Here is a 27,035-nt window from a genome sequence, read left to right as displayed (position 1 = left end):
AAAAAAAAACGCGCACACACACAAAACTGCTTTTCACGCGCCCAACGGTGACATGCATGCAACGCATTGCCTTTCACGAGCATTTTTGCGCATTTCTTTTTCAAATTCTCCCATCCAGTGGGATCCATAAAAAAACTTAAAATTGCAATAAAGAAACTTCAAAAAATTTCATCTTCTCATTTGTTCAAAAACTACTCCATGATTATTTTTCCTGAAAAAACCCCTCCAAAATGCATATACCTATGTGACTGGCGTATTGTTTGCCATGTCTAACTGTAGGTGCCAACTCAATGGATCCTTCATTCTTTCCGTTGTGTCCATTACTTAGTTTGTCGGAGCGTTATGCTGTGCAACCGTGTGCACCATACATGGTGCACACGGTTGCAAAAACGACATCGTTTTGACGTCCGACTTAAAAAAAAAAAATCAGAATTGCATAAATGCACATCCATAACTTCATAACTATACATCCAGAATTGCATAACTACACAACCATAACTTCATAACTATAAATCCAGAATTGCATAACTACACATACATAACTTCATAACTATAGATCCCGAATTGCATAACTACACATCCATAACTTCATAACTATACATTCAGAATTGCATAACTACACATCCATAACTTCATAACTATAAATCCAGAATTGCATAACTACACATCCATAACTTCATAACTATACATTCAGAATTGCAGGCATAACTATACATCCATAACTTCATAACTATACATCCAGAATTACATAAGTACACATCCATAACTTCATAACTATACATTCAGAATTGCATGCATAATTACACATCCATAACTTCATAACTATAAATCCATAATTGCATAACTACACATCCATAATTTTATAACTACAAATCCAGAATATGAAATTATAAAATTATAAACATATGTTTACGTAACTGACAGCAATCGAAAATGATTTTTTTTTATTTAAGTAAAACGACGCCGTTTTTGCATCCGTGTGCACCATGACCATGCATGGTGCACACGGATGCACGACATAATTTGCCCAGATTGTCTCCCTGGTCCATGCATAAGGGGCAATCTCAACTTTCTTTGTGAGCCCCAACATCTACTATCTCACTTAATCTCAAAAATGCTTTTTCTCATTAGTTTTAGATTTTTCTCAATGATTGTGGACTCACCAATTTACTCAAGTATATTTAAATTAATTATTTATTTATTTTTTATTATTATAAAAATTATAATTACAATTATTATTTTCATTTTATTTTAAATTAAACATATCAAAATGAAAATAAATTTATAATTATAAAAATTTCAATTCAAATAATATGGTCTTAAAATTATATACTACATACTATATTTATATTTCATAAATTTTAAAAAATTTAAAAATGTTTTAACAAAAAAAAAACAAAAAAAAAAAAAAAAGACAACCATTTCAAAGTGGCCACCAACTGACGGCCACTCTGAAGTGCCTCAGCGCCTGCTAGGGCGCACAATGCACTCTAAACGCGCGTTCCTCACCTTTTTTTTTTTTCTCCTATAAAAAAACATATCTTTGCAGGAGAGAAATACCTTCAAAAACAAGTGTTCCCATTTGTTTTAAAACTATGCAATTAATTTTTACTCTGAAAAAAACTCAACAAAAACTACAATGGTGTTGCTCTAGAGGCTACACAATAGGAAATGAACTGTTCAAGTCATTGCTTTACCATTATAAAAAGAAAAATCAGACCTACAAAAGTATAACTCGGGGACTCGTACTGCTCGTGAATCAGAGAGAAACCTGTAAAAAAGATTACAAACCTTGAAGATATATGGTATAAAGAATTCCCTTTTTACAAACTACATATGGTAAAGAAAGATGTACAAAAATCTATTTGTTAACAGCTATTGACATGAAGCGGGGAGCCGTATAAGATTTTTTTATGGTAAGAAAGTGGAAAATTGTAGTCAGCAAAAACTGGGTCCTGTCTGTCTGTAAGAAGTCATCCTCTGATCTCCCAGATGGTAAGGTAGTGTCTTTTACTATTGCTCTTCCCATTTGCCATCTTCACCCAACAATTCCAAAAAGAATGGTAACACATATCTACTAATCGTCATCATCCGCTAACAACGCGAAGGAGAACGGCTTGAACTTATAGCCATCACCATGGTAAAACTTGTTCTGAAATTCCACCCAATGAAGACGCAGTGCATGAAGAAAAGCACTTAGTGTCTCCATCATGAGTAGTATAAATGCTGTTGCAAACGCAAAAACTGCCAGACCCACCAGTCGTATGAACACGTTATCATATCTGCAATAACCATAACTCAGACCACTCAAAACAAAATCGAACATCGTAGTATATATCTCAACTGTTACTGCATGCCCAACATATATTATATGCTGGAAACTAGAGGAACTTCAACTGGCAGAGAAAATAAAAAGAGATAAAGCTCCTGAGAAAACCTACCCCCAAGCAAGGAGGAGAACTTTCTCATAGAAGACGGTAGACAGTTCTGAGTGAGCCAAACTGCATTGTCAAAATATGTCAATGGAATTGGAGTGAAAGACAAATTTATGACCAATAACTAGCAATATATGATCCACAAACCTCAAAGCCCATAGCCGTAGATATGATGCTGTATTAGACACGGCACCAAGGACGAACTCAATAGAGTGTATCATTTGATGAACAAAAATCTCACTAAAATTGAAGTCCTCATGGTGTGGCCTTGCTGATCCAGGTTCCTCCATATCCATCTCAGAGGTTCCAACAATTCCATATGATTGACCTTGAAATCTCTAATCATTGTAAATTACAAGTTAAAAAAATCAATAACAGCTTCAGGAAGCTACTGCCTGATCACTTACTACTAATACTAGGTGAGCAATGCATAACTGAAAAGTCACATGGAATACTAAAAATTACAGCACTTCTATGAAAAATACCAGTTCAGTAGTTCACGAGTAGCCAATGAATATCCAGAGTTGTGAGACAACATGTGTATAAAATCTTGTGTGCAAATAGCATTTTCCAATTAAATTACTGATACCATTGACACCAGCACACAGGAAAGTCTTTCTGTTTATGATTGTTAATCCAAAAAATTGATCAGTAAAGGAGAAGCATAATACCTCAGTGTGGAGTCTCTTCAAAATAAAAGGTTTTGGGAAGAGCATCCATGGAACAGCAACAAGGGCTAAAAGCAACAGTAAGACCTGAAGCAAAATATGAATGATAAAACAAAACAGAAGCATTGGTGTTCGATGATCATATGTTCATAGAAAGATGCTAATGGTTTCAGACCTGAAGCACACTCTGTCCCCAAAATAATTTGTTATCACGGAGATCCTCAAAAGGACTTAGGAACATGTAAATCATTACATGGTAAAGATCTGCTTGAGAACCAGTGCACCATTTGATAATAATGAGAAGTGAAAGATATCCAAAAAGGCTGTTGAGAAAAATCATCTGAGGCACAAATTGATACCTGTAACCAACACATAATAAAATCCCATTCTCCAGACCAGTGAATCAATAATTAAAAGAGGACATGAAAAGAAAACTATACATACTTAACATCAATCAAGTTGCTGAAGTAATGTGCATTGAAGTAACTTAGTATAATTCCCAGGTTCATTTGTGCCACACCCAACAAAATTGACATCTTCATCTTAAGGGAGTTCAAGAAAGGCAGCTCTGAACGGCTACCTCGCCAACTTGGATCTACACCAAATGGATATGGGTCTCTATATTTGATTAAACCAACTGTGCTAGCATCTCTGTCAAGGCAAACATGTCATGTAAATGATGATTTACAGAAAGGAAAATGTTACTGCCTCTATCCCAAGTAGAAAGGATGTTTTGTGCTCTCCATTAATAAATAGCAGAAGTAAATCTGAACAAACAAGACTCTCTAAAATCAAAGTACAGATATCTGAATAAAGAATCCCATAAAGAAAATCATATGCAGGCATAACTACAATGTAGTGCAAAGGATGACAAGAAATCTTATAAAGCAAAGATCCACTCATCAAGTCAGTAGAGCTTATATTTCTAATCAACTGATTGTTTCATCTCAAAAGAAGCAACTTATCCAAAATAACACCTTGTTTTGGTCACAGAAAGAGACAAAAATAAGTTAAAAGCTGCTTAATGTCTTAATAAAGCCCAGCTTCCTGGGTGCTTGTCATCCTACTGCATTTCAACTCCATATAATCAGAAATTTTCAAATATTGTGTTTTTTTTTTTTTTTTTTTTTTGGGGGGGGGGGGGGGGGGGGGCGGGGGTGGGGGGGGTGGTTTGGAAGGAAGAATAGAAACATAATTTTAAAACTCTAAATGAGATGTGGTTTTAGAAATCACAAATCAAATACTATCTTTATATGGCATCAAAGGATGAGTTCATAGATTATAAACTTAAGTTTACGAAGAAATGCAAATAGAAATTCAATAATTTTTTGTTTACCTGCAAGCAGCATCTCGACATTTAAATGCAGAGTTACCAAATATGTGAAACGGAACAGAGAAGAATTCATTGTATATCAACCCGCAGTAAATTGAAAATATGGACATTAAGAGGAGAACATATCGGCCACCGAATAGCATCTCCATAAAGCTCCCTAGTTTCTGAAAGCAAAAGGTAACCAGAAAATATATAAATACATGTATGGTCTTCAAATGGAAACCAACTCTCCCTCACATCAGAATCTAAATCTAAATATACTATGAGCACATACCTGAGAACCAAACTTCTTTTCTCGAGCTATAAGAAACAATGCACCCAATAGCAAACAAGTTCCATGACCCCAGTCCCCAAACATCACAGCGAACAAGAAAGGAAATGTAATGACTGTATAAACCGCAGGATTTGCCTCCTCATATTTGGCAACACTGCAAAATAAATAGATATATTAGAGATTTCCTAATTTTTCATCCATAAATGAGCTGATTAATTTGTTCTACATGATTTTTAAGCCAACCAGAAGCTTTACAACAAATGAAGAGTTTAAAGCAAATGATAGTGGCACAAACACCTATCATTGTCAATAAGAGCCTCTTATATTATTTCCAATATATCTTGACAAATGGATGTACTCACATGAAACCTGAAAGAATAATACTACATGGACCCCCACTTTCTACTCTATATTTTACTCCCTACTGACGTGCTATGATCTGATTGATTCGGAAAAAGAGATGGGTCACAATTTGTAAGAAATTCTGAATAGTTCTTCTTTTCAATTGAAAAATACAAGCCCTAATTTATACAAAGAAGAGGATTGATTATAAGGAAGAGAATCCTATAATCAGGGAAAGTAAATAAAAGGATCACTAAACTAGGAAAGAATAAAATCATATCACTAATTACAGATCCTAAGAATATATGCATATCAATCTAATATTTTCACATATCAATTCTAATATTTCCACACTCCCCCTCAAGCTGAGTTGTATATATTATACAAACCCAGCTTGGAATTGAATTCTTCAAAGCTCCTTCTAGGTAGAGCCTTCGTAAGGATGTCGGCAATCTGTTTCTTTGTAGGAATGTAGTTGAGTTCAATGATCCTCGAATTCACCTTCTCATAAATGAAGTGCCTGTCTATTTCAACGTGCTTTGTTCTATCGTGATGAACCGGGTTCTTAGCAATGCTGATGGCAGCTTGACTATCACTGTACATTTTGAAAGATGTAGGAGTTTCAATTTTCAACTCATTCAACAACCTTTTAATCCACATCCCCTCACATATACCTAATGCCAGTGCACGGTATTCTGATTCTGCACTACTCCGAGAGACAACTGACTGTTTTTTGCTGCGCCAAGTGACTAGATTTCCCCATACATAGTTACAGTAACCACTAATCGATCGTCTATCCGTCAACTCTCCAGCCCAACTAGAATCCGTGTAGACTTCTAGGTCTCGGTTGTCATGTTTTCTGAAGTGCAAACCAAGACCTGGTGTCATTTTGAGATACCTTAGAATACGATAAACAGCTTCCAAATGCTCCTCATTACGGTTATGCATATGCTGACTTACAACACTAACAGAGAAAGCAATATCAGGTCTGGTGTGGGAGAGATAAATTAGTTTTCCCACTAATCTTTGATAGCTCCCCCTCTCTACTGGAATTGGTTCCCCACTCCGATTTGTTTTTAAGTTAGGGTCCATTGGAGTATCTGCTGGCTTACATCCAAGCATTCCAGTTTCGTTTAGAAGATCTAGGATGTACTTTCGTTGAGATATAACAATCCCTTCCTTAGATCGAGCTACTCCATCCCAAGAAAGTATTTGAGGAATCCTAGATCTTTGATCTCAAATTCTGATGCAAGAAACTTCTTGAGGTTTGAAATCTCACCTGAATCATCTCCAGTTAGGATTATGTCATCCACATAGACAATGAGAATTGCTAGCTTTCCTGTTGAAGAGATTTTAACATTCAACATTTTAACAAACAGGGTATGATCAGCTTGACACCGAGTGTATCCAAATTTTACAATTGACTTTGCAAACCTATCAAACCATGCCCGAGGTGATTGTTTCAAGCCATAGAGAGATTTTTGTAGTTTGCATACCAGTCGTCCATTGGAGTTCTTTTTCAAACCTGGTGGAATTTCCATATAAACTTCTTCTTCCAATTCTCCATTTAAGAATGCATTTTTTACATCCAGCTGATATAAAGGCCAATCGCAATTCACAGCAAGTGATAACAGAACTCTTACTGTATTGAGTTTGGCAACAGGAGCAAAGGTCTCTTGATAGTCAACACCATATGATTGAGTGAACCCCTTGGCAACCAACCGAGCCTTGAATCTATTGATACTCCCATCTGAATTATACTTGACAGTGAAAATCCACTTACATCCAACTGCATGTTTTCCTTGAGGTAACTCAACAAGACGTCATGTACCATTCTTCTCAAGAGCATTTATTTCAGCAACCTTCCATTTGGGATCTCTTAGTGCCTCGTAGATGTTTGTGGGAATTTGGACAAGATCAAGAGAGGCAACAAAGGCTCGATACATAGGAGCTAATTTTCCATAAGCAACATACCTTTCTATTGGGTGACTAGTGCATGTTCTAACACCCTTTCGTTGAGCAATAGGCAAATCAAGATCATCAATAGCAGTAGATACCAACTCATGGGTCATAGAGTCCTTACCTTCATGATTTTCAAGGTCAAGTAAGCTCGAATGTGTGTTTGAACAGTCCTGGCTTTGCATGTTAGCCTCTATATTTTGAAGTTTTCTCCTTTTATAAACAAGGAGTTCTGGTGCTTGAGGAGGTGAATTTGGTAGAGTGTTTTCTGAGGATGGATGGTTGTTTATTAGAGGCGAAGATGGGTTGATTGTAGGAAGAGAGGATGACGGGTGATTGACCATGTTTTCTGGAGTCACATCTGATGAAAGAGGTAATAGAGAACTGGATGATGTAGGTGATAAATCAGGTTGAGTTGGAGTAGGTTGATGCTGGTATAGTAGGACATTAGGTGAGGGAAAGGTAGCCTGATTATCTTGAAGTGTTTCCCAAAGTTGATATTCGCTCAAATGCTCCCCCTGAATACCAGATTTGGGAAAGAATGATTGGTGTTCAAAAAAAGTGACATCCAAAGTGTTTTTGTGACTGGAGAGTAACATTTGTACCCCTTTTGAGTATTAGAATACCCAATGAAGATGCATCTGCGTGATTTGGGGTCAAGTTTTGTTCTTTTGTGATCATAGATATGGACAAAAGCAGTACAACCAAAAATTTTGAGTGGCAATTCCGAGGAAAAAAATGAGAGGTGGGGGAATGCTTGTAGTAACAAGGATCGTGGTGTCTTGAACTTTAAGACACTACTAGGCATACGGTTTATGAGGTAAGTGGCAGTAAGTACAGCTTCCCCCAAAAGTGTTTAGGCACATGATTTGAAAACATGATGGACCGAGAGACTTCAAGAAGGTGCCTATTTTTTCTCTCAGCCACACCATTTTGCTGAGGGGTGTTGACACAGGAACTAATATGGACAATTCCCTGATCTAACAAGTATGGACCAAGAATTGAGTTATAGTATTCTGTCCCATTATCAGTTTTCAAAACTTTAACTTTTTGTTTGAACTGATTTTGAATCATGGAATGAAAAGCTTTAAAAATTGATGCAGTTTCCGATTTTTCTTTCATGAGGAAAGTCCATGTGGTCCTAGTGTGGTCATCAATGAAGGATACAAACCATCTAGAACCATTAACATTTTTCACCCTTGAAGGCCCCCAAATGTCACTATGTATCAACGAAAAAGGTTGAGAAGGTTTGTAAGGATTGCTTGAATAAATGCTTCGAGTATGTTTTGCAAGTTGACACACTTCGCAATGAAAAAACTTGGGTTTTTTATTGATAAATAAACCAGGAAACAGTTTTTCAAGATAAACAAAATTTGGATGTCCAAGGCAAAAATGCCACAACATGACTAGACTCTCATTGGAGACAGAAACAGAATTGAAACCATAATTTGACTTGGGGAAATGTTTATTTTCAGGAGTGTTTTTGAGAATATAGAGACCACCGCAAATTTCAGCACTGCCAATCACCTTCTCCGAGCCCACAACCTGAAATTCACAAAGCTTAGGATAGAATTTAGTTACACAATTCATGTCTCTAGTGAGTTTACTGATGGAAAGAAGGTTGCAACTTAATTTAGGAACAAAGAGAAAAGATGAAAGAAAAAGTTCATCAGTTAATTTGACAAATCCTGTTCCTATCACGTTAGAGAGGGATCCATCAGCAATTCTGACCGTGGTGGGATTGGTACAAGGTTTGAATGTATGAAAAACCTTTAAATCACCTGACATATGGTCGAATGCCCCGGAATCCACAATCCAAGGACTTGTGTTATTGGAATTTGCAGCAAATGCGTGAGAAGTGGTACCTTGATGACTCATCATACTAACATGTGCTTCAGCGAAAGGTGGGATTGACTGTTGTGCAACAGATATCTGCCAAAAAAGCTTTTGCAGCGCCTCAAGCTGAATTTTTGAGAAAGGACTGACTTCATTGGGTGATGTTTCAGAGGTTGCAGCCACATTAGCACGGGCTTGATCGGTACGGGGTTTGGGTTTCCAATCAGCAGGCTTACCGTGAATTTTCCAGCAAGTCTCACGATAATGTCCAGCCTTTTTGCAGTGCTCACACCATGGTCTGCCCCCTTTTCGAGGCCTGCTATCTTGAGAGGAAGTATGAGTGAGCATTGCAGAGATTTCTGAGTGTGAAGTTGTGTCAGCCATCATCAATTTTTGTCGGCTTTCCTCCCTTCTAACTTCAGCAAAAGCTTCACGAATGGGAGGAAAAGGTCGGACACTCATGATTCTCCCCCTGACCTGATCTAGGTTCTTGTTTAAACCTAATAAAAATCTGAATGTTCTCTTTTGCTCAACAATATTTTTGTAAAGTGCAGAATCATCAGGACACTTCCAAGAGTATACTTCAAACATATCAAGGTGTTGCCAGTACCTTGTTATGGTGTTGTAATATTGTGTGACATTGGAGTCCCCTTACTTTAACTCAAATAGCTTGGTTTCAGTTTTAAACAGTTCTGAAGTGTTTTCAGAACTGGAATATGTGTCATGTGCTCCATCCCAAATTTCTGTGGTTGTACGATAGAGGAGAAAATTTTCTCCAATCTCAGAAAGCATGGAGTTGATTAACCAGGACATTACCATATGGTTTTCAAATTTCCATTGGCGATAGCTAGCATCAGTTTCTTTAGGTTTCACGATTTCACCAGTGAGGTATCCGTCTTTCCCTCTGCCAGAGACATACATGAGAACTGACTGGGACCATTGAAGGTAGTTGTGGCCGTTGAGCTTATGAGAAGTGATTGGGAGAGGAGAACTATCAAGGACTTGAGGAAGGTTAGGATGATTTGTGACAGTCGAGTGAGAAGGATGTGATGACCCATCTAAAGGTGAGGAATCAACTGGAAGGGTTTCAATAGGTTTAGACATAGTTGCTGGAGAGATTTAGTGAGGGAGGATAGAGAAGAGCTAGGGGTTTAGAGTCAGGCTCCGATACCATGTAAGAAATTCTGAATAGTTCTTCTTTTTAATTGAAAAATACAAGCCCTAATTTATACAAAGAAGAGGATTGATTATAGGGAAGAGAATCCTATAATCAGGGAAAGTAAATAAAAGGATCACTAAACTAGGAAAAAATAAAATCATATCACTAATTACAGATCTTAAGAATATATGCATATCAATCTAATATTTTCACATATCAATTCTAATTATTCCTTCCCTTTTCTTCACCCGAGAAAATTTGAGCATGTGGCAGGGAGTTAAACTCCTTGGGAGTACACTTATCATTTTCCAACCTGAAATTACTATGTAGAACTCCTTTAACCGGAACCAACTCATTACAGATGGTAACTGGAACTGATTCGTGACAGCTTCCAAATTAATCAGATAAGAATGCCTCAAACTACATACTTTCAATAATGACCATAAAAGGGAAACAATGCACATAGCTTACAGGTAAAGACATTAGATAATAACTATTTAAAAGGATAAAAATAAGTGCACAGGTAAAAGGAAATGAATTTTGGACCAGAATTCTTTAGAATTTGTGAAATAAGATCTCTTTATTATTGCAAAAGCACATTTGGCCAAACAAAAGGATAGGGAATTGAAATGTGGAAAAATAAAATTATGTTATATTATCCTTTGTTGAATATTAAAAGTCTTGGGCAGCTCACTAGCCTTAGTAATTAAAGCTTTGGGGAGATGAGTAGTTTCTTTATTTATTATTGTTTCTTCTCAATACTCTGTAGACCTATATATAGACTTGTAACTTGAAGTTAGATGAATAGAAGAACACTTTCTAGCTTTTAACATGGTATCAGAGCCCCTTTTTTGGGGCCTGAAATTTCTCACAAACACCTACAGCCGATCAACAGTGGTGACTGTTCATCATCCCTTTTCCGACAAAATTTTGCAAATCAGTTTGTCCCTTGTCTACGATTATATGGTGATTTTCTCATATTTTTCTAAAAGCTATGACAAAACATGAAAGTTTAAACAGCATGCTGAAAGTTGCCAGGACCAACTTGTCTCATACTGCTCTTGCATTAAAATCTGATTCATCTTGGATTCTTGATTCTGGAGCCACTGATCACATTTCTCGTAATCTCTCATTTTTCTCTAATATTGAGTTCTCAGACTCTCTTCCCGATGTCACATTTGGTGATGGATCACAAGGAAAAGCTATAGAAATTGGAAAAGTCATCATTCATTCTTTGTCTTTATCCAATGTCCTTTACATTCTTGGTTGCCATTTCAATTTGATTTCAGTTAATCAACTTACTCACTCACTTAATTGCCTTGTCACCTTTTCTTCTGATTCGGTGGTTATTCAGAACCGTCAAACAAAAGGGACAATTGGTGTAGGATATGAATCACGAGGTCTATACCATCTTTCATGTTCCGCCAATACCAAAACAGCTTGCTCGGCTTCTATTTCACCCTTTCTTAACCATTGTCGTTTAGGACATCCTGACCTCAATAAATTAAAACAACTGGTTCCTGGATTGTCGAATTTAAAAACCATAGAGTGTGAATCGTGTCAGCTTGGGAATGGAATACTTCATGAATCGTCAAGCGTCGACAATGGTTAAGAAGGGGTAAACAACTGGTTCCTGGCCCTTTCACTTCTTTCTTTTCCTCAAATGGAATACTTCATGAATCGTCATGTGCTAGAACTCCTCAATAGAATGGAGTTGCTGAACGAAAAATTCGTCATCTTGTTGAAACAACTCGTACTTTGTTTATTCATAACAAGGTACCTAAGAGTTTTTGGGGACATGCTATACTTCACTCTTGCTCATAAATCGGATGCCTTCCTCTATTTTGCAAGGAAAAATTCCTCTTCATATCTTACGTCCACAAGAACCTCTCCATAAGCCTCCATTGCGAATCTTTGGGTGTACTTGCTTTGTTCATAATACTTCTCCAGGGCGTGATAAACTTGATGCCAAGGCAATAAAATGTGTTTTCCTTGGGTATTCTCGCCTCCAAAAAGGCTTTAAGTGTTACTGTCCTAGAACACACCAGTTTTATACCTCTTCTGATGTTACCTTTTTTGAAACAACACCTTTTTTCTCTTTCACCTCCGTTGAGTCTAATTTCCTAGGGGAACCCATTGAAATCACAGAAATTCTCCCTGTTCCTACTTTCTCAGAACCTGTATCTCCCACTGTTCCTGAAAGGACCATACCTATTCCCGAAAGAACTATACCAACTCCAACCATTCAAGAGGAAGGACATATTCCATCGTTGTTGTATACCTACCAACGACACAATCGTCAAGATTCCCAAGAGGATAGAAATCCAGTTGAGTCATGTTCTACATCATTGTTACCCAATGATGCTGCCCAAAACACCACGACAGACTCTCCCATTGCCAGTCGAGTAGGTAAAAGATCCACTCGAAATCCTTACCCTATCTATAATTTCCTTTCACAAAAACATCTGTCTCCATCATATTGTGCCTTCATTGCTAGTTTGTCAACTGCTTCTGTTCCAAACTTTGTCAAGGAAGCATTAACTCATCCAGGGTGGACTTAAGCAATGGTTGATGAAATGAAAGCACTACATTCTTCCGGGACTTGGGAGTTAGTACCTTTACCTCCTGGTAAAACTGTGGTTGGTTATAGATGGGTGTATAATGTGAAGGTTGGTCCAGATGGACAAGTTGATAGACTCAAAGCTCGACTTGTGGCTAAAGGATACAAATACGTTTTTGCCACACGGATATCTTCTCACCGGTGGCCAAGATCACTTCTATCCGCCTCTTACTCTCAATGGCAGCCAACCATCACTGGCCACTGTATCAGTTGGATATAAAGAATGCCTTCTTACATGGGGATCTGAATGAGGAAGTGTATATGGAGCAGCCACCTGGATTTGTGGCTAAGACAGGAGCTAATCTTGTTTGTCGTCTTAAGCGCTCTCTCTGTGGGTTGAATCAATCTCCACGTGCCTGGTTTGGGAGATTTAGAGATGTGATCCAACAATTTGGCATGATTCAAAGCAAGGCTGACCATTCTGTCTTCTATAAACATCTACTTGGAAAAAGTATATATCTTGTGGTTTATGTTGATGATATTGTCATTACAGGGAATGATAGTGAAGGAATAAATCAGCTTAAAAAACATTTGTTTCAATATTTCGAGACAAAGGATCTTGGAAAATTGAAGTATTTTCTTGGTATTGAAGTTGCTCAATCCAAACCTCAACGAAAATAAGTTTTGGATATTCTTAAAGAAACAGGAATGACAAATTGCAAACCAGTTGACACACCCATGGATCCAAATGTCAAACTTCTTCCAAGACAGGGGGAGCTCTTATCCAATCCAATTAAGTATCAGAGATTAGTTGGCAAGCTATTGTACTTGACTATCACTCGACCAGACATCTCCTTTGTTGTAAGTGTAGTTAGTCAATTTTTGCAAGAGCCATGTCAAAGTCATTGGAATGCAGCTGTCAGAATATTGAGATATGTGAAAAGGTCTCCAGGTACAGGGTTGCTCTATAAAGATCATGGACATACAAAAATTGTTGGCTATACAGATGCAAATTGGGCTGGATGTCCTTGGGATAGGAGATCAACATCAGGATATTGTATTCTATTTGGAGGTAATCTTGTCTCTTGGAAAAGTAAGAAACAAGATGTGGTTGCACGCTCAAGCGCAGAAGCTGAATACCGAGCAATGGCACTTGGAATATGTGAGCTAATTTGGGTTAAACAACTCTTACAGAACTCAATTTCTATAAGCATGGTCCTATGAAATTAATTTATGATAATCAAGTAGCGCTTCACATTGCGTCTAATCCTGTCTATCATGAAACGACTAAACATATTGAGGTTGATTGCCACTTTATACGAGAGAAGGTCGCATCCGGAGACATTGTTACCACATTTGTTGGGTCAAATGATCAACTTGCTGATGTTCTCACCAAATCTCTCCGTGGACCTAGGATTGAATACATTTGTAGCAAGCTGAGAGCTTTTGATTTATACGCTCCAGCTTGAGGGGGAGTGTTGGAATATTAAAAGTCTTGGGCAGCTCACTAGCCTTAGTAATTAAAGCTTTGGGGAGATGAGTAGTTTCGTTATTTATTATTGTTTCTTCTCAATACTCTTGTAGACCTATATATAGACTTGTAACTTGAAGTTAGATGAATACAAGAACCCTTTCTAGCTTTTAACATCCTTTATCAAAATAGTGAGTTTCAACTGCATATTCTCAACTCACCCATATGCATCGACAATTTCTTGGAAAGCACTTGTGAAACGGTTGGTTCTGAAATATGTTGGAGGTGACTCAAATGCATCCATTACATGAAATATTATCCCCACTTGTGAATTGCTATCAAATGTTGCACGTTGTAAAGTCTCTTGAATCTGTGTTGCCACAAGAATTTTCTTTTAAGCTAATAATAAAAAGACAGTTGCTTATATCTATCCACAGAAAACAGTTCAGAATAAGTACCTTTGTCTTTGCAAATATGGGACACCAGCCCTCACCAACAAGACACTTTTTTGTCACATCAAAATTCAGCATATTTAAGGTGTCATAGACAGCCTTTTCCTTTCTAACCTAGAAAAAGTAGTTGAAGTTTATAACTCAGATTCCAAGATCACATTAAGAAAAGATCAGACCCCTCCATATTGATATGTAAAGTGAAAACAAAATCTTCCTAGAAGAATGCTTCTTAATTATGTCTTACTGTGTTCATCCATTTAGTGAGCTCACACCCAATAGAGGTCAATGCCTTATCTCGATGACTTAATCCAGCATCCAATGTGGTTTCTAAATCAGATAGACGAGACAAAACCTGTGACCAAGAAGTTAATTTCTCGCAAGTATTATTGCCAATCACCCTGGAATGATAGTAATCAAGAGTCAAGACACAAAAAACTTCATGCACTCTCATGCTTTATATGCACAAATTCCTCCAGCTATAAACATAAAAGCTAGTGATCTAATGGCATTAAAGCATAGCATTAACACGAACAGCTTTCAAAACAGTCTTTAAAAGTCATATATTTCAAATTCTGATGAGTGAAAGCCAAAGAAAAAACGTATGTTAACCACAATGAGTATATGCCATTAAACTTTTCCTTCAGTGTAACAGTAAGGACAGTAGCAATCATTTTATTACATACTTCTTGAATTATTTGCCTCCGTTTGATGATCTCTTCTGGAACAGGATAACAACTTGCACCAAATGCCTCACAAATTTTCAATATTTTGCTCCTTGCCTGCTCACCTGAGAAGAATACTATAAATACTACCTTCTCAACCTGCAAAACCAAAACCAGAGGTTTAACCATATTAAACTATAGAAGTTGGTGTCAAAGACCTTGTGGCTTTTGGTAGGATGTCATAAGTTTGTCCCAACCCTGTCAAATGGTTATTCAAAATCTTGTCTTCAACTTTCTTCTGTTTATCTCCTGCAACCCATTTTGTAAAAGATTCACAACACTCTTAGGTGCATGTCTTTTACCTTTACTTTTGGTCATTCACCCGTCATGAACCATAACAAACTAAGCAGAAGTCCATCAAAAAGTAATAACACTGACTACAAATAAAAAGGAAAATGAAAATAAAAAAGAATGAAGATTACCATTTCATTTGAAGCAGGGTCCATGATTTCATATTCAGCTGTTGTCTGATTGAAAAACATGTTGCCCCTTGTAGCACGAAACAACATCCTTTCAAATGTAAGAACTTTGGACTTGCAAATTACGCCACTAATAAATCTTACATGAGATTGATTTGGTATATCAGACCGCATCTCCTGAAGGTCAGAAAGATTTCAAATGAATACACAGACATACATTTATAAATGTAAAATTATTATAATTCATCATGCATATTAACAATCTGAAGGCAGTAACAGAATAATACCTGCTCCATTAATGATGCTGAATCAGCATATTCATCATGGGAGTGCACATTTTCATCTAGTTCTGTTTCCTGAGCTGATGTATTACTCTGACTTAAAACAAGAAACTCACCAGCCTGAAATTGCCCACAGTAAGACATAAGGACACTTGAAGAATGGAGGTACAATCTATGGTCCTAACCTACACTCTTAAGAATTATTTTACACAATGTACACAATATCAATTGAGCCCACTTGAAGTTTGAATGTGTACAGCCAAGTTAGGCATCTCAGGTGAATATAAAACTCAGGTGAATCAAGTACGGAGTATGAGGAGATTGATTATAGGGATGCTGACTGGCACACTCAAGGGTGTTGGATCATCAATTACTGATCAAAGGTGCAAAATCAACAACCAAAACTGGCTTCAGCAATAGTAGGCTCATCAAGGTTCAACAAAAATGGGTGCCCATCTTGAACATAAATTTCAATTTCAGCATATGATTTACAGGCTTCACATGCTTGAAGTTGGAAAAGGATTTGCTTTACCTTCTGCAGTACCATCTTGAATTCCAATAGCTCATTATATGATTTCTGCAATTTCTCACTATTAGCATTCATTTCAATTAGCTCATGTTCATGTTCTGCAAGTTGTATCTAAGATCCAAGGAGAATAGAAAAGAGCAGATATTAGTTTATTAAGTGAGTAATGAAGGGATGTCCACTTCATAAAGTAAAAGAGTTACAGAAAAGAGACCTCCAATTCTTCTAACTCAATATCAGGTTGTGAAGTAGGAGAAGGAGAAAGTAGTAAACCAGCTTTGTGTATCTGATCTTTGAAAAATCGCAGTTTTCTCGACATCTCTGCACATCTTTTAACCTGTGAAAAGTTGAATCAAAACCCATCACCACAGAACATATGTAAATCACAGAATAGAAGATCTCTAAATGCGAAGTGCAAAAGAAAATGATCAGTATAGCTATTAAAAGTTTTCTGAAACTATGCATAAGAGCCAAGTTAGTCTAACTTTTCATCTTTGTCTATTGTAAGAGACAATAGATCACGTTATCACATTGTACTAGGTCTTTTATTTTTTACATACAAACAGGCCAAGGCCTGAGATTTTATTTGTACCATCTATTGGAAGTCATCAGAAAAAGTTTTTGCAATAGAATTTCACTTGATCATCGTAGGAATTGCATGGAACTGAAAGGCTGTTCGGTAACATTTTTGTTTTGCTTATGGAACATGTTTGGTTTCATATTTTGAATATAAAGTAATGAGTGAGTTGGTAAAAATGATAGTAGATAAAGGTTGGGAATATATCAAATGAAGGTGGAGCCAGTGCCTGACCGAGAACGATATAGGAGATTAATTGGAAAATTGAATTATCTCACAATCACACGACCAAATATCTCTTTTGCAGTTACAGGGCGTTTGGTTGAATGCAATTAAGTTGTAATTTAATTGTAATTCAATGAAAGCATCAATTACATTGTTCGCAAGGTTATCAAGGCGGACTTTCTAGGCGAGATGCCACCGACTGCCTAGTCAACTAGTTGACTAGGCGACCACCTAGGCGATGAGTATTAAATAAATAAAAAGTATATATATATTGAAAATATCTTGTCTAGGGCAGCCTTTTTGCTGGCCTATTTACTTGAAGTAGATGAATAGTTTTTCCTAGGATAGTGAGAAGTCAAGTATTTATTGTATATTGAAAATATCTTATCTTGGGAAGCCTTTTTATAACCCTATTTACTTCAAGTTGTCCTGAGAAGATGAATAGTTTTGCCTAGGGTGGTGAGAAGTCTAGTATTTATTGATAACATGCCAGAGTGAGGTAGTGGGCTTTGCTCGGAACAGGAGGACGACGCCGGAGCTTTAACCGCACCGCCATCAGAGCCTCCACGCGCCGCCGCTGAGCCGCTGCTCCGACGCCACGCGTAGGCGCGTGAGGAAGATTCCGGCGACTTCTCCGGCTGAAAATTACACCGGTCAACTCGCCTTAGTGTGTAGGTTCAGCCCATGTATGTTTTGTGGAGTTTTGGGTTGTATTCTGCACTTAGGCGAGCACATTAGGCGTTCGGTCTCGACCGACCGGACGCCTAGGCGTCAAATAGGCGTCGCCTTGTTCGGTTGGAGGGAATTGCAATTCCACCAAATTGCAATTCAATGCTTGTGGGAAAGGGAAAAATAGAAAAAATGACAAAAGTATCCTTGGTGATTGTTATTATTATTATTACACAAGGACATTTTAGTCTTTATATCACTTTTTTCCTTCTCATTCCCAATAATTCTATCTCTCCATACCAAACAATGTAATTAAAATTCCTACATTATTCATACCTTATTCTTTTCTCGCCGAATTACAATTCATTTCCTTCCTAATTTCTTCCTCCCAACCAAACACCCCATTAGTGTATTGAGTCAGTTTCTTGAGAATCCTTGTGATACTCATTGGGATGCTGCTCTTCGGGTTCTAAGGTATATCAAGAGAGCAACAGGGCAAGGTTTACTATATGAAGATAGAGGATATACTCAGGTTGTTGGGTATTCTGATGCAGATTGGGCGGGTCGTCCATTTGACAAGCACTCGACTTCGGTTTATTGTGTTGAGAGAGATGTAGAAAGAGTTGTTATTACTTCCTTGTCTCAATGGGGAGACAACAGAGAAATATATACAAACTAAGAGACACAATCCTACAGACACAACCCTACACAACTTCAACAGCTACATTTCTACAGACACAACTTTTGTGTTTCAACACTCCCCCTCAAGCTGGAGCATGTATATCATATGCACCAAGCTTGTTACAAATGTATTCAATCCTATGACTTCTTAAAGCTTTAGTAAATATATCAGCTAATTGATTATTTGAGCCTATAAAAGATGTAGTAATATCTCCAGAAGTAACTTTGTCCTTTCATGAAAAACTGGATTTGATGCAATATGCAAAGCTGCTTGGTTATCACAAATGAGCTTCATGGACTCCTTTGTACAAATCTGCAGTTCGGTAAGGAGGTTTTTCAACCACACAAGTTCACATGTTCCAACGGCCATAGATCGATATTCGGCTTCTGCACTTGATCTAGCAACAACATTTTGCTTTTTACTTTTCCAAGAGATTAAGTTGCCACCAAAAAAGATACAATATCCAGATGTTGATTTTCTATCCCATGCACCTGCCCAATCTGCATCTGTGTACCCAATAATTTCAAGGTTTCCATGGTCTTTGTATAACAAACCAGTGCCTGGTGATTTTTTAATATATCGTAAAATCCGAATGGCAGCTTCCCAATGACTTTCACGTGGAGATGCCAAGAACTGACTAACAACACTTACCGCAAAAGAGATATCAGGTCGAGTTACAGTTAAATAATGTAATCTTCCAACCAATCGTCTATATTTTCCCGGATCTTGGATAAGCTCCCCCTGGTCTGGTAGGAGTTTGATATTTGGATCCATAGGAGTGTCAAGAGGTTTACAATTCATCATACCTGTGTCTTCTAGTATATCCAATGCATACTTTCTTTGTGATATGCAAATTCCTTGCTTGGATTGTGCTACTTCAATTCCTAAAAAGTATTTTAACTTCCCGAGATCTTTTGTTTCAAAATGTTGGAAAAGATGTTGTTTCAACAATTGTATTCCTTCAACATCATCTCCTGTAATGACAATATCATCAACATATACAACAAGATAAATGTTCTTACCATGTTGATGTCTATAAAAGACGAAATAGTCAACTTTGCTTCGATTTAAACCAAAATTTTGCACTACTATGCTGAACCGTCCAAACCAGGCACGAGGAGATTGTTTTAGACCATAGAGAGAACGTTTGAGCTTACAAACCAAGTTACTCTCCCCCTGAGCAACAAACCCAGGAGGTTGCTCCATGTAGACTTCTTCCTCTAAATCTCCATGCAGAAATGCATTTTTAATATCTAACTGATGCAAGGGCCAATGATGAACGGCAACCATAGAAAGAAAGATTCTGACCGAAGCAATTTTAGCTACTGGTGAAAAGGTGTCTGTGTAATCAATCCCAAAAACCTGTGTATATCCTTTGGCTACCAGTCGAGCTTTAAGTCTATCAACCTGTCCATTGGGCCCAACTTTCACAGTATAGATCCATCGACAACCAACAGTTGTTTTACCTTCGGGTAATGGAACTAACTCCCAAGTCCCCGATGAATGAAGAGCAGCCATTTCATCAACCATAGCCTGACGCCAACCAGGGTGGGAAAGGGCTTCTTTAACAGATTTAGGGGCAGAAACAGAAGATAAACATGTGATAAAAGCATTATATGAAGGTGAGAGACGATCATATGAAATAAAGTTGTTTATGGGAAAGGGGTTCCGTGATGACCTGTTACCTACACGACTTGCGATAAGAGAGCTTGTTGCTGGAACCGGGTTCGAGGGCATAGATAGCTCGAGAGATGAATCAGTTGGGATTTCATCTATTTGAAATAAGGTAGAGTGTATGTTTTAATCCAAGCTTGAAACATCCAGATGTTCAAGCTTGGATTAAAACATACACTCTACCTTACTTTAAATTACAAATGAAGATTAAAAGCAGCTAGAGAATAACAGTGCTGGATGGCTTCGGAGGGACAATGCTATAAACAACCCTTGGGAATGAAGGCACCAGGGGCAAAGCTTGTCACAAACAACCTTGGGAATGAAGCCACCAAGGGTGAAGATTAACATGAACACCCTCACAACAACATAAGCACTCTAGGATTTGCCAATCAACAATCTTCATCATGAACAGCAGAGCAAACTAATCATGATCAGCAAAGGGGATGTAGTAGAGCCCATAGTAATGACAAATACACCCAAAGAGTGAAGTATGAATACCGAGAACACCACATGATTGCTGTTTATACCCCTTGTAGGATAAGTGAATAACAAAAGAAGCTTCCGGAAATAAAAAAAAAAGTGCCAAACTTGAAAACCCTAGGGAATAAATATGGTATACCGAAAGAAACAAATACGGTTATACCAAAAGCACCCCGGAAAGAAGTTGGCAACAAACCCAAAAAGCTTTCAAACTTCACCAAAAGGTCCAAAGAAGGGCAAAACAACAATCTGGAATTTTCACCGGAGAAATATATCACAGGCATAGAAGGAATGGAGTAGAGCCGCCAGCGCGTGCGATCGGAGATGGCGATGCCGCTTGCTGGGTCAGGCTCGCCGGAGACGGTAGAAGGGATGGGTAAAACCAATTTGACAAAAGAACTCACCAAAAGCAAGTAATTTGAAAAATTAGGATTTCTGTGAACAGTAACTTTACTGTTCATGCGACTGAAAAATACAATTTTGATGTTTGGAATGCCTTAGGAAAGTAGGCTCTGATACCATGTTGAGAGAGATGTAGAAAGAGTTGTTATTACTTCCTTGTCTCAATGGGGAGACAACAGAGAAATATATACAAACTAAGAGACACAATCTTACAGACACAACCCTACACAACTTCAACAGCTATATTTCTACAGACACAACTTTTGTGTTTCAACATATTGTGTACTCATTGGTGGTAATCTTATATCTTAGAAAAGTAAGAAACAAGATGTTGTTGCCAGGTCCAGTGCTGAAGCTGAATACCGAGCCATGGCCCTTGCCACGTCTGAGCTTATGTGGTTGAAGCACTTACTACAAGAGTTGCAATGTGGCAATGTTGCTCAAATGACATTGATATGTGACAACCAAGCAGCTCTACACATCGCCTCAAATCCAATTTATCATGAGAAAACCAAACACATCGAGGTTGATTGCCACTTCATCAGGGGGAAGATTGTGTCAGGACTCAGGGTGTATCAAAACCAGCTTTGTCAATTCTGTAGATCAATTAGCTGATATCTTGACAAAATCCCTTAGAGCTCATAGGGTTAGGTATATTTGTAACAAGCTTTGAGCATATGATTTATACTCTGCAACTTGAGGGGGAGTGTTGTGAAACCCTAGGCCCTTTTAGGAATGGGCCCATTAGGTTAATAGCTTATTCATGTATAAATAGTTGATATTTACAGTTCTTCACACTGAATACAATGAATCCTCTATTCTTCTACATCATTCAACACAAGAAAAGGACTATCTGGTGCTGAGAAGAGTTCGGAGTGTGAGCTGTCTAAAGTGGGCCACTTGATACGAGTAAAGAGACAAGATGGGTTTGAACCAAGAAATTTAAAAAATTATGATATTATGTAGTAAAACACAGAGAAAAGAAAAACAAGGGAATTCTAATAATATCCCTTTAGCAAGAATAAATTCCTGCCCAGTGCCCACAACTATTTAGAACTAATTGTCCCAATTCCACTCCATGCCCTCTCTTCTAAAAGATGGTCCCTATTTGTAATCTACTACCATATGTAAATTAAAGAAGGAACATCAATTACTAATTACACAATCAGTCAATCCTCGAATACAAGCTCCATAAAATATACAAGGAATTACATAATTAGTCAATCCCTGACTATATGCTTCCTTGAATTTTGCCATTTGAATGATTATTTTAGAGGACGAACGTTTTAGAGATTCTTGGTACTAAGAGAACTTAGCAAACTCATCAGCAAAGACCATGACCGACCTGGAAGATGTCTCAGGTGTAGATGCAACATTGGCAAAAACCAAGTCCAGATCCGAGGCTACTGGACTCAGGCGACGCTGGAGCTACTGGCCGGTAACTTTTCCGGTTGCTGGAGACGGCGCGTGTGACGAAGGTGGCAGCGATTGACGGCGATGCGTGAGACCCACGCACTGGGCAAAACAACAGCGGATTTCGCTGGTACAGTCACCAACGAGCCTTCCTAGGTGGACAGTGATAACAGCGGAGCGAAAAAACAATCCTTTATCGTAAAGGCTCAAATACCATGTTCAAAAGTTTAGAAATATAAATTGTATTCTGGCAGCTCTTTGTCTCACTATTCTTAAAGAGAATACTCCACCCTGTAAATACAAGCTAGAGGACATGATATGGGAACAAGTTTCCATATACCTCCTCACTCAAAACCCTAATCTCCAAGCTTCCTAATATGTAAGAGTTCCATATTTGTATATTCCATAACATAGTTTATTATAGGAAAAAAAGTGCAACAACAACAACAACAACAAAAATGGCTACATGAATGAGCTTTCATATGTTATCAAGCAACACGTTTTTTTTTTTTTTTTTGCAAAAGTTAAAGGTAGTAAATTGTTTCTCAGTGCTACATACACTATCTTCTCTGAGTTCAATCAGAATGAACTTCACAAATTCCAATAGCAATTTTATCTATTCAGCAACAGACGTGAATAGCATTACACTGAGCAATGCGAAAGCTTCAACAGTACTTGTAGTAAAGTTTTTCCTTTATACATACCTGGTTAACAAATGTTCGTTGGAAGGGACTCTTTTCAGCATTTAACTGTCAATAAAAAGTGCTATAGTGAATGAATTTCCCCAATAATAACAATACGTCAGGAGAAAATGACAAACACAATTCTACATCAGAAAATTAAACATTCACCAGCACTCGTAATAAAATTTGGCATGTCCCAATTGAACCCCATAGGCCCATAGAGATTGACATAATAATGATGGCCTATTGGCCTAGGACTGAGTTATAAAAAATAAATAAATAAATAAATAAAAGTTTATGAGCCAAGTTTAACAAATAGCAACACGATTATTACTGCTCTGAAAGGTTTGCCTAGTGTTGAATGGTAGGGAGTCAAAGTTAGGGAATTTATTTTAGGAAAATATGTTAGGAATAAGGGAGAGATTGAGGGTGATTTTCAGTATCTCCTATGAATCACTTTCTTGATTTTCAGTTACCAGATTTGAAGGAAAGAATTAAGCTAATTTGTTCTTTCCTTTATTAGAATAGGTTGTATATATGCTGCTGTAATCTCCATTAGTTTAATGCAAGAATTTTCAGAATTTCTTCACCTATCTTCATAAACACCAACTGTGCAGCACCAACAATAATGAGAGAAGCATAAGGCTACATTGCTAAATAATATACCACTTATACCTACTTGTATTTTTCTTAATTTAATCAATAGGCAGCCAAAATGTCAGTAACTAACTGTATTAGGAAAAAAACAGACTCCCTAGTCCTTTATTTGGATAATGGGGTTCATAAATTTGTATTTTTAAGAGATTTGTGAGCCAGAGTGAACAAAAGCAAAAGGGAAACTGTTCTACTGCTCATGGTTGCTTCGAAAGACATCACATTTTCAAAAAAAAAAAAAAAAAAAAAAAAAAAAAAAAAAAAAAAAAAGTGGAGGGAGGATACCCTGCAGACTTAGTATATCCATACCCCTCCAGACGTTGCTTTGTGATTTTTCTACATCAGCAAAATTACATCCGAAGATCATGAGAAGACAGCCAACCACTCAAATTTTCTGATGTTTAGGCTCACAGTGTCTCTTAAATCAAATCTAAATAAACTACATACAACACTAACATATAATTGTTGTCAGCATGATTTCCTAGGGGTCAAGGAATTTGGTGATTGTGAGAGGTGATTCTGTCCATATCCCTCCAAACGTGGCTTTGTGATTTTTCCACACCAGCAAAATTACATTCAAAGATCATGAGAAGACAGCCAACTAAAATATGTTTATGCCTAGATTTATAGAATTATAGCATTCACAAATTGGCTGGTGACAAAAGGAAATTAAAGAAGGCGACAGAGATCATGGACTACAAAAGTGTAGAATCCAAGGCAATGCTGTAGTTGTATGGTCTACTGCCTACAACATGGAACATTTGGAGTGTTTGACACAGTTTGGAGTTTCTCTTTGTTATCATGACATGAGATGCATTTTTGGCAATGTCCAAAATCACAATGAGTTAGTGGAGCGTATGGATCATGAAGGGGTTAATCTTGGAGAAAATCCTCGCCAATTTCAATGAGCATCTCCCAATAAACCATCTGTAGGGTAGAGAACTATCCAGATCCCAGATGCTCAATGTGCTATAATTGTGCACAAAAACAGGTACAAATGGTTCTAGCATTTACTATGCGATAATCATCTGGCATTTGAATGTTATATTTATAGATTATCAAATGACTACTTTCAAACTTTTTACAGTTTAATTGAAGGAAATTTCATAAAGGATTAACACTAAGATCACTGATATGATGTCAGATAATATGTCACTGAAAAAGTCAATCGGTCTCAGTATGCACAATTTCATGCTGGAGAGGGAGCAACACGTTTATCATTCGAATCCAAAAGATTCTCCTGGCATGAATCACACTGCAATCTAAGCATATATTCAAGTGAAATCACAAGTCTTATGTGATTCAAGGTATCTACTCAATCTACAAGACTACAATTAGCAAATTCTTCCAGTACTGCAGCAAAACCTCCAATGTTCTCACTCAGCCGTGGTCCACATAATAACTGGATCTACCGCAACCAAAAGTTCATCACTAAAATCCCCAAGTACAAAAGAACAAATAGCTCCAAGCTATTGCATGAAACCCAAACTAACGTGGAAACAGTAAATTCTCAAAACTAAACAAAAACTGAGATCGTCAATTCATACGCATGCTCCGAAAATCCTTCAAACACACTAAAACGGACATGAATTTCTCTACGGGCAATCACAGACAAATTAAACATGCGTATATGTAAACACAGAGGGGAGAGAGAGATCTGAGCGTACGTCGCGGAATTGAAGAAGGCCGAGTTGGCCGAGGTAAGTGACGGCACGGTGAACGGACTCGACCGGGATAATGAGCTGGACAAAATTCATCTTCTCCGACCGCATCAGATCCATCGGCGGCAAGTTGTCTATGTACTCCATTGTCCATCAACCGCGCAATCGCTTCTCTCTTCAGATCTATGCTACACAACCGGCCACCTTCTCTCTCGGACTCTGCTATAATATATCAACCAGAGGTCTCTTTCCCGATGGTTATCTCTGTGCAATTGTGAGGAAGATTGTTATTGGTTGATGGCTAAGTTTCAGACTCGGCAACAAACAATAAACCAAACTGCCAATGGAACCATTTCCCATTTCCCATTTCGCATTTCGCATTTCGCATTTCGCATTTCGCATTTTCGCATTTTCGCATTTTCGCCACATTTTTTTTTTTCGTTTTTAAATTCCTTTTGCAAATTTTTAAATGGTTAAAATATCCACTCTGCCCCTATACTATTTTTTTAAAGAATAAATTGTGTTTTCCGGTTCTAAGGTATAGGGCATGGTAGAATTTGTCTCTAATTATTGATCGTGACTACTTTTTGTCTTTAAATCATAATTAACGTTCTAAATTTTACTTTTTTACTAACAAAACATTAGGGACGAAATTTGCAACCTTAGTATAGCTTAACAACAAAATTTGCAACTTTAGTATAGCTTAGGGCCGAAAAGTAATTAAAATGACAAAATTTACAACACCAATTTTAGCTTAGGGACAAAAAAGTGAGCACGACCAATAAATAGAGATAAATTCTACAATTACACTATAACTTAGGAATGAAAAGTGCAATTTATCCCTTTTTTTATCAACTTTTAGTCTGTATTTTTAATTTTTGTTTTGGATGACGAGGAAAACTTACGGTCACTATTTGAGAGTGTGAGTAAATTACACTAAGAAAGCTCTATGCAATGAGTTCGACCGAGAGAGTGCTGACAATAATCTAACTTATGCGAGAATCATGTTCCATCTACTTGACTATTCCTTTTCGAGATTGTATTTTTAATATTTTGATCAATTTAATTATTTTGTTTTCATTGATAACGATTTATTCAAATAAATACACGGCAATTTATATCATGGACCAGAATTCACATAGCATTATGGACCATGGATTGAAACAACGAGGTATAGAATTCATACTCATAAGGTACAGAATTTCATAACACAAGACACAAAAAATCATAACACTAGACACATACACATGTTATATATTTATTTATTTTTCAAATCTGATTTAGGTATATAATTTGTGTTCATAGGCACAAAAGTTCACAACACAAGACACAAAAATTCATAACATAAGACACAATTACTAATTTGTTCCAAGCATGGTTGAAAAATCTCTAGGTGCTCTTCGGGCACTCGGGGGGGAGCCTAGCGCCTAGGGAGCCTAGCGCCTAGGGCGCCTAGGCCGGGATTAATCGGCGCCTAG

General features: G+C 37.4%; 1 protein-coding gene across 1 annotated transcript; it reads right to left on the bottom strand.

The window, feature by feature from the left end:
* Positions 1-1,665: 1,665 nt before the first annotated feature.
* Positions 1,666-25,912, bottom strand: LOC109163299 (V-type proton ATPase subunit a1-like). The gene is made up of 18 exons (XM_019312051.1): positions 25,564-25,912; positions 23,264-23,308; positions 16,652-16,774; positions 16,444-16,551; positions 15,918-16,031; positions 15,634-15,807; positions 15,173-15,310; positions 14,734-14,841; positions 14,496-14,603; positions 14,259-14,407; positions 4,711-4,864; positions 4,440-4,600; positions 3,548-3,754; positions 3,279-3,462; positions 3,107-3,190; positions 2,583-2,773; positions 2,442-2,501; positions 1,666-2,282 (listed from the first exon to the last, which is right to left on the bottom strand). Exons 1-18 carry the CDS (start codon positions 25,702-25,704, stop codon positions 2,078-2,080), a joined length of 2,454 nt encoding a protein of 817 aa, XP_019167596.1. The 5' UTR covers positions 25,705-25,912; the 3' UTR covers positions 1,666-2,077.
* Positions 25,913-27,035: the final 1,123 nt, after the last annotated feature.

Source organism: Ipomoea nil, unplaced genomic scaffold (assembly GCF_001879475.1).
Source record: "Ipomoea nil cultivar Tokyo-kokei standard unplaced genomic scaffold, Asagao_1.1 scaffold3016, whole genome shotgun sequence".
Classification (NCBI taxonomy): Eukaryota; Viridiplantae; Streptophyta; class Magnoliopsida; order Solanales; family Convolvulaceae; genus Ipomoea; species Ipomoea nil.
This window is presented reverse-complemented; position numbering and strand designations above follow the sequence as displayed.

Bases quoted from the DNA above. Each gene is read 5' to 3' on its own strand.
- LOC109163299 (XM_019312051.1), bottom strand. From the start codon at position 25,704: ATGGAGTACATAGACAACTTGCCGCCGATGGATCTGATGCGGTCGGAG. The intron at 14,604-14,733 runs GTAAGACATAAT...TACTTTTTCTAG, and splicing joins TCACTAAATGGATGAACACA to GTTAGAAAGGAAAAGGCTGT. The intron at 3,755-4,439 runs GTAAACAAAAAA...TTGCCTTGACAG, and splicing joins TGTCGAGATGCTGCTTGCAG to AGATGCTAGCACAGTTGGTT.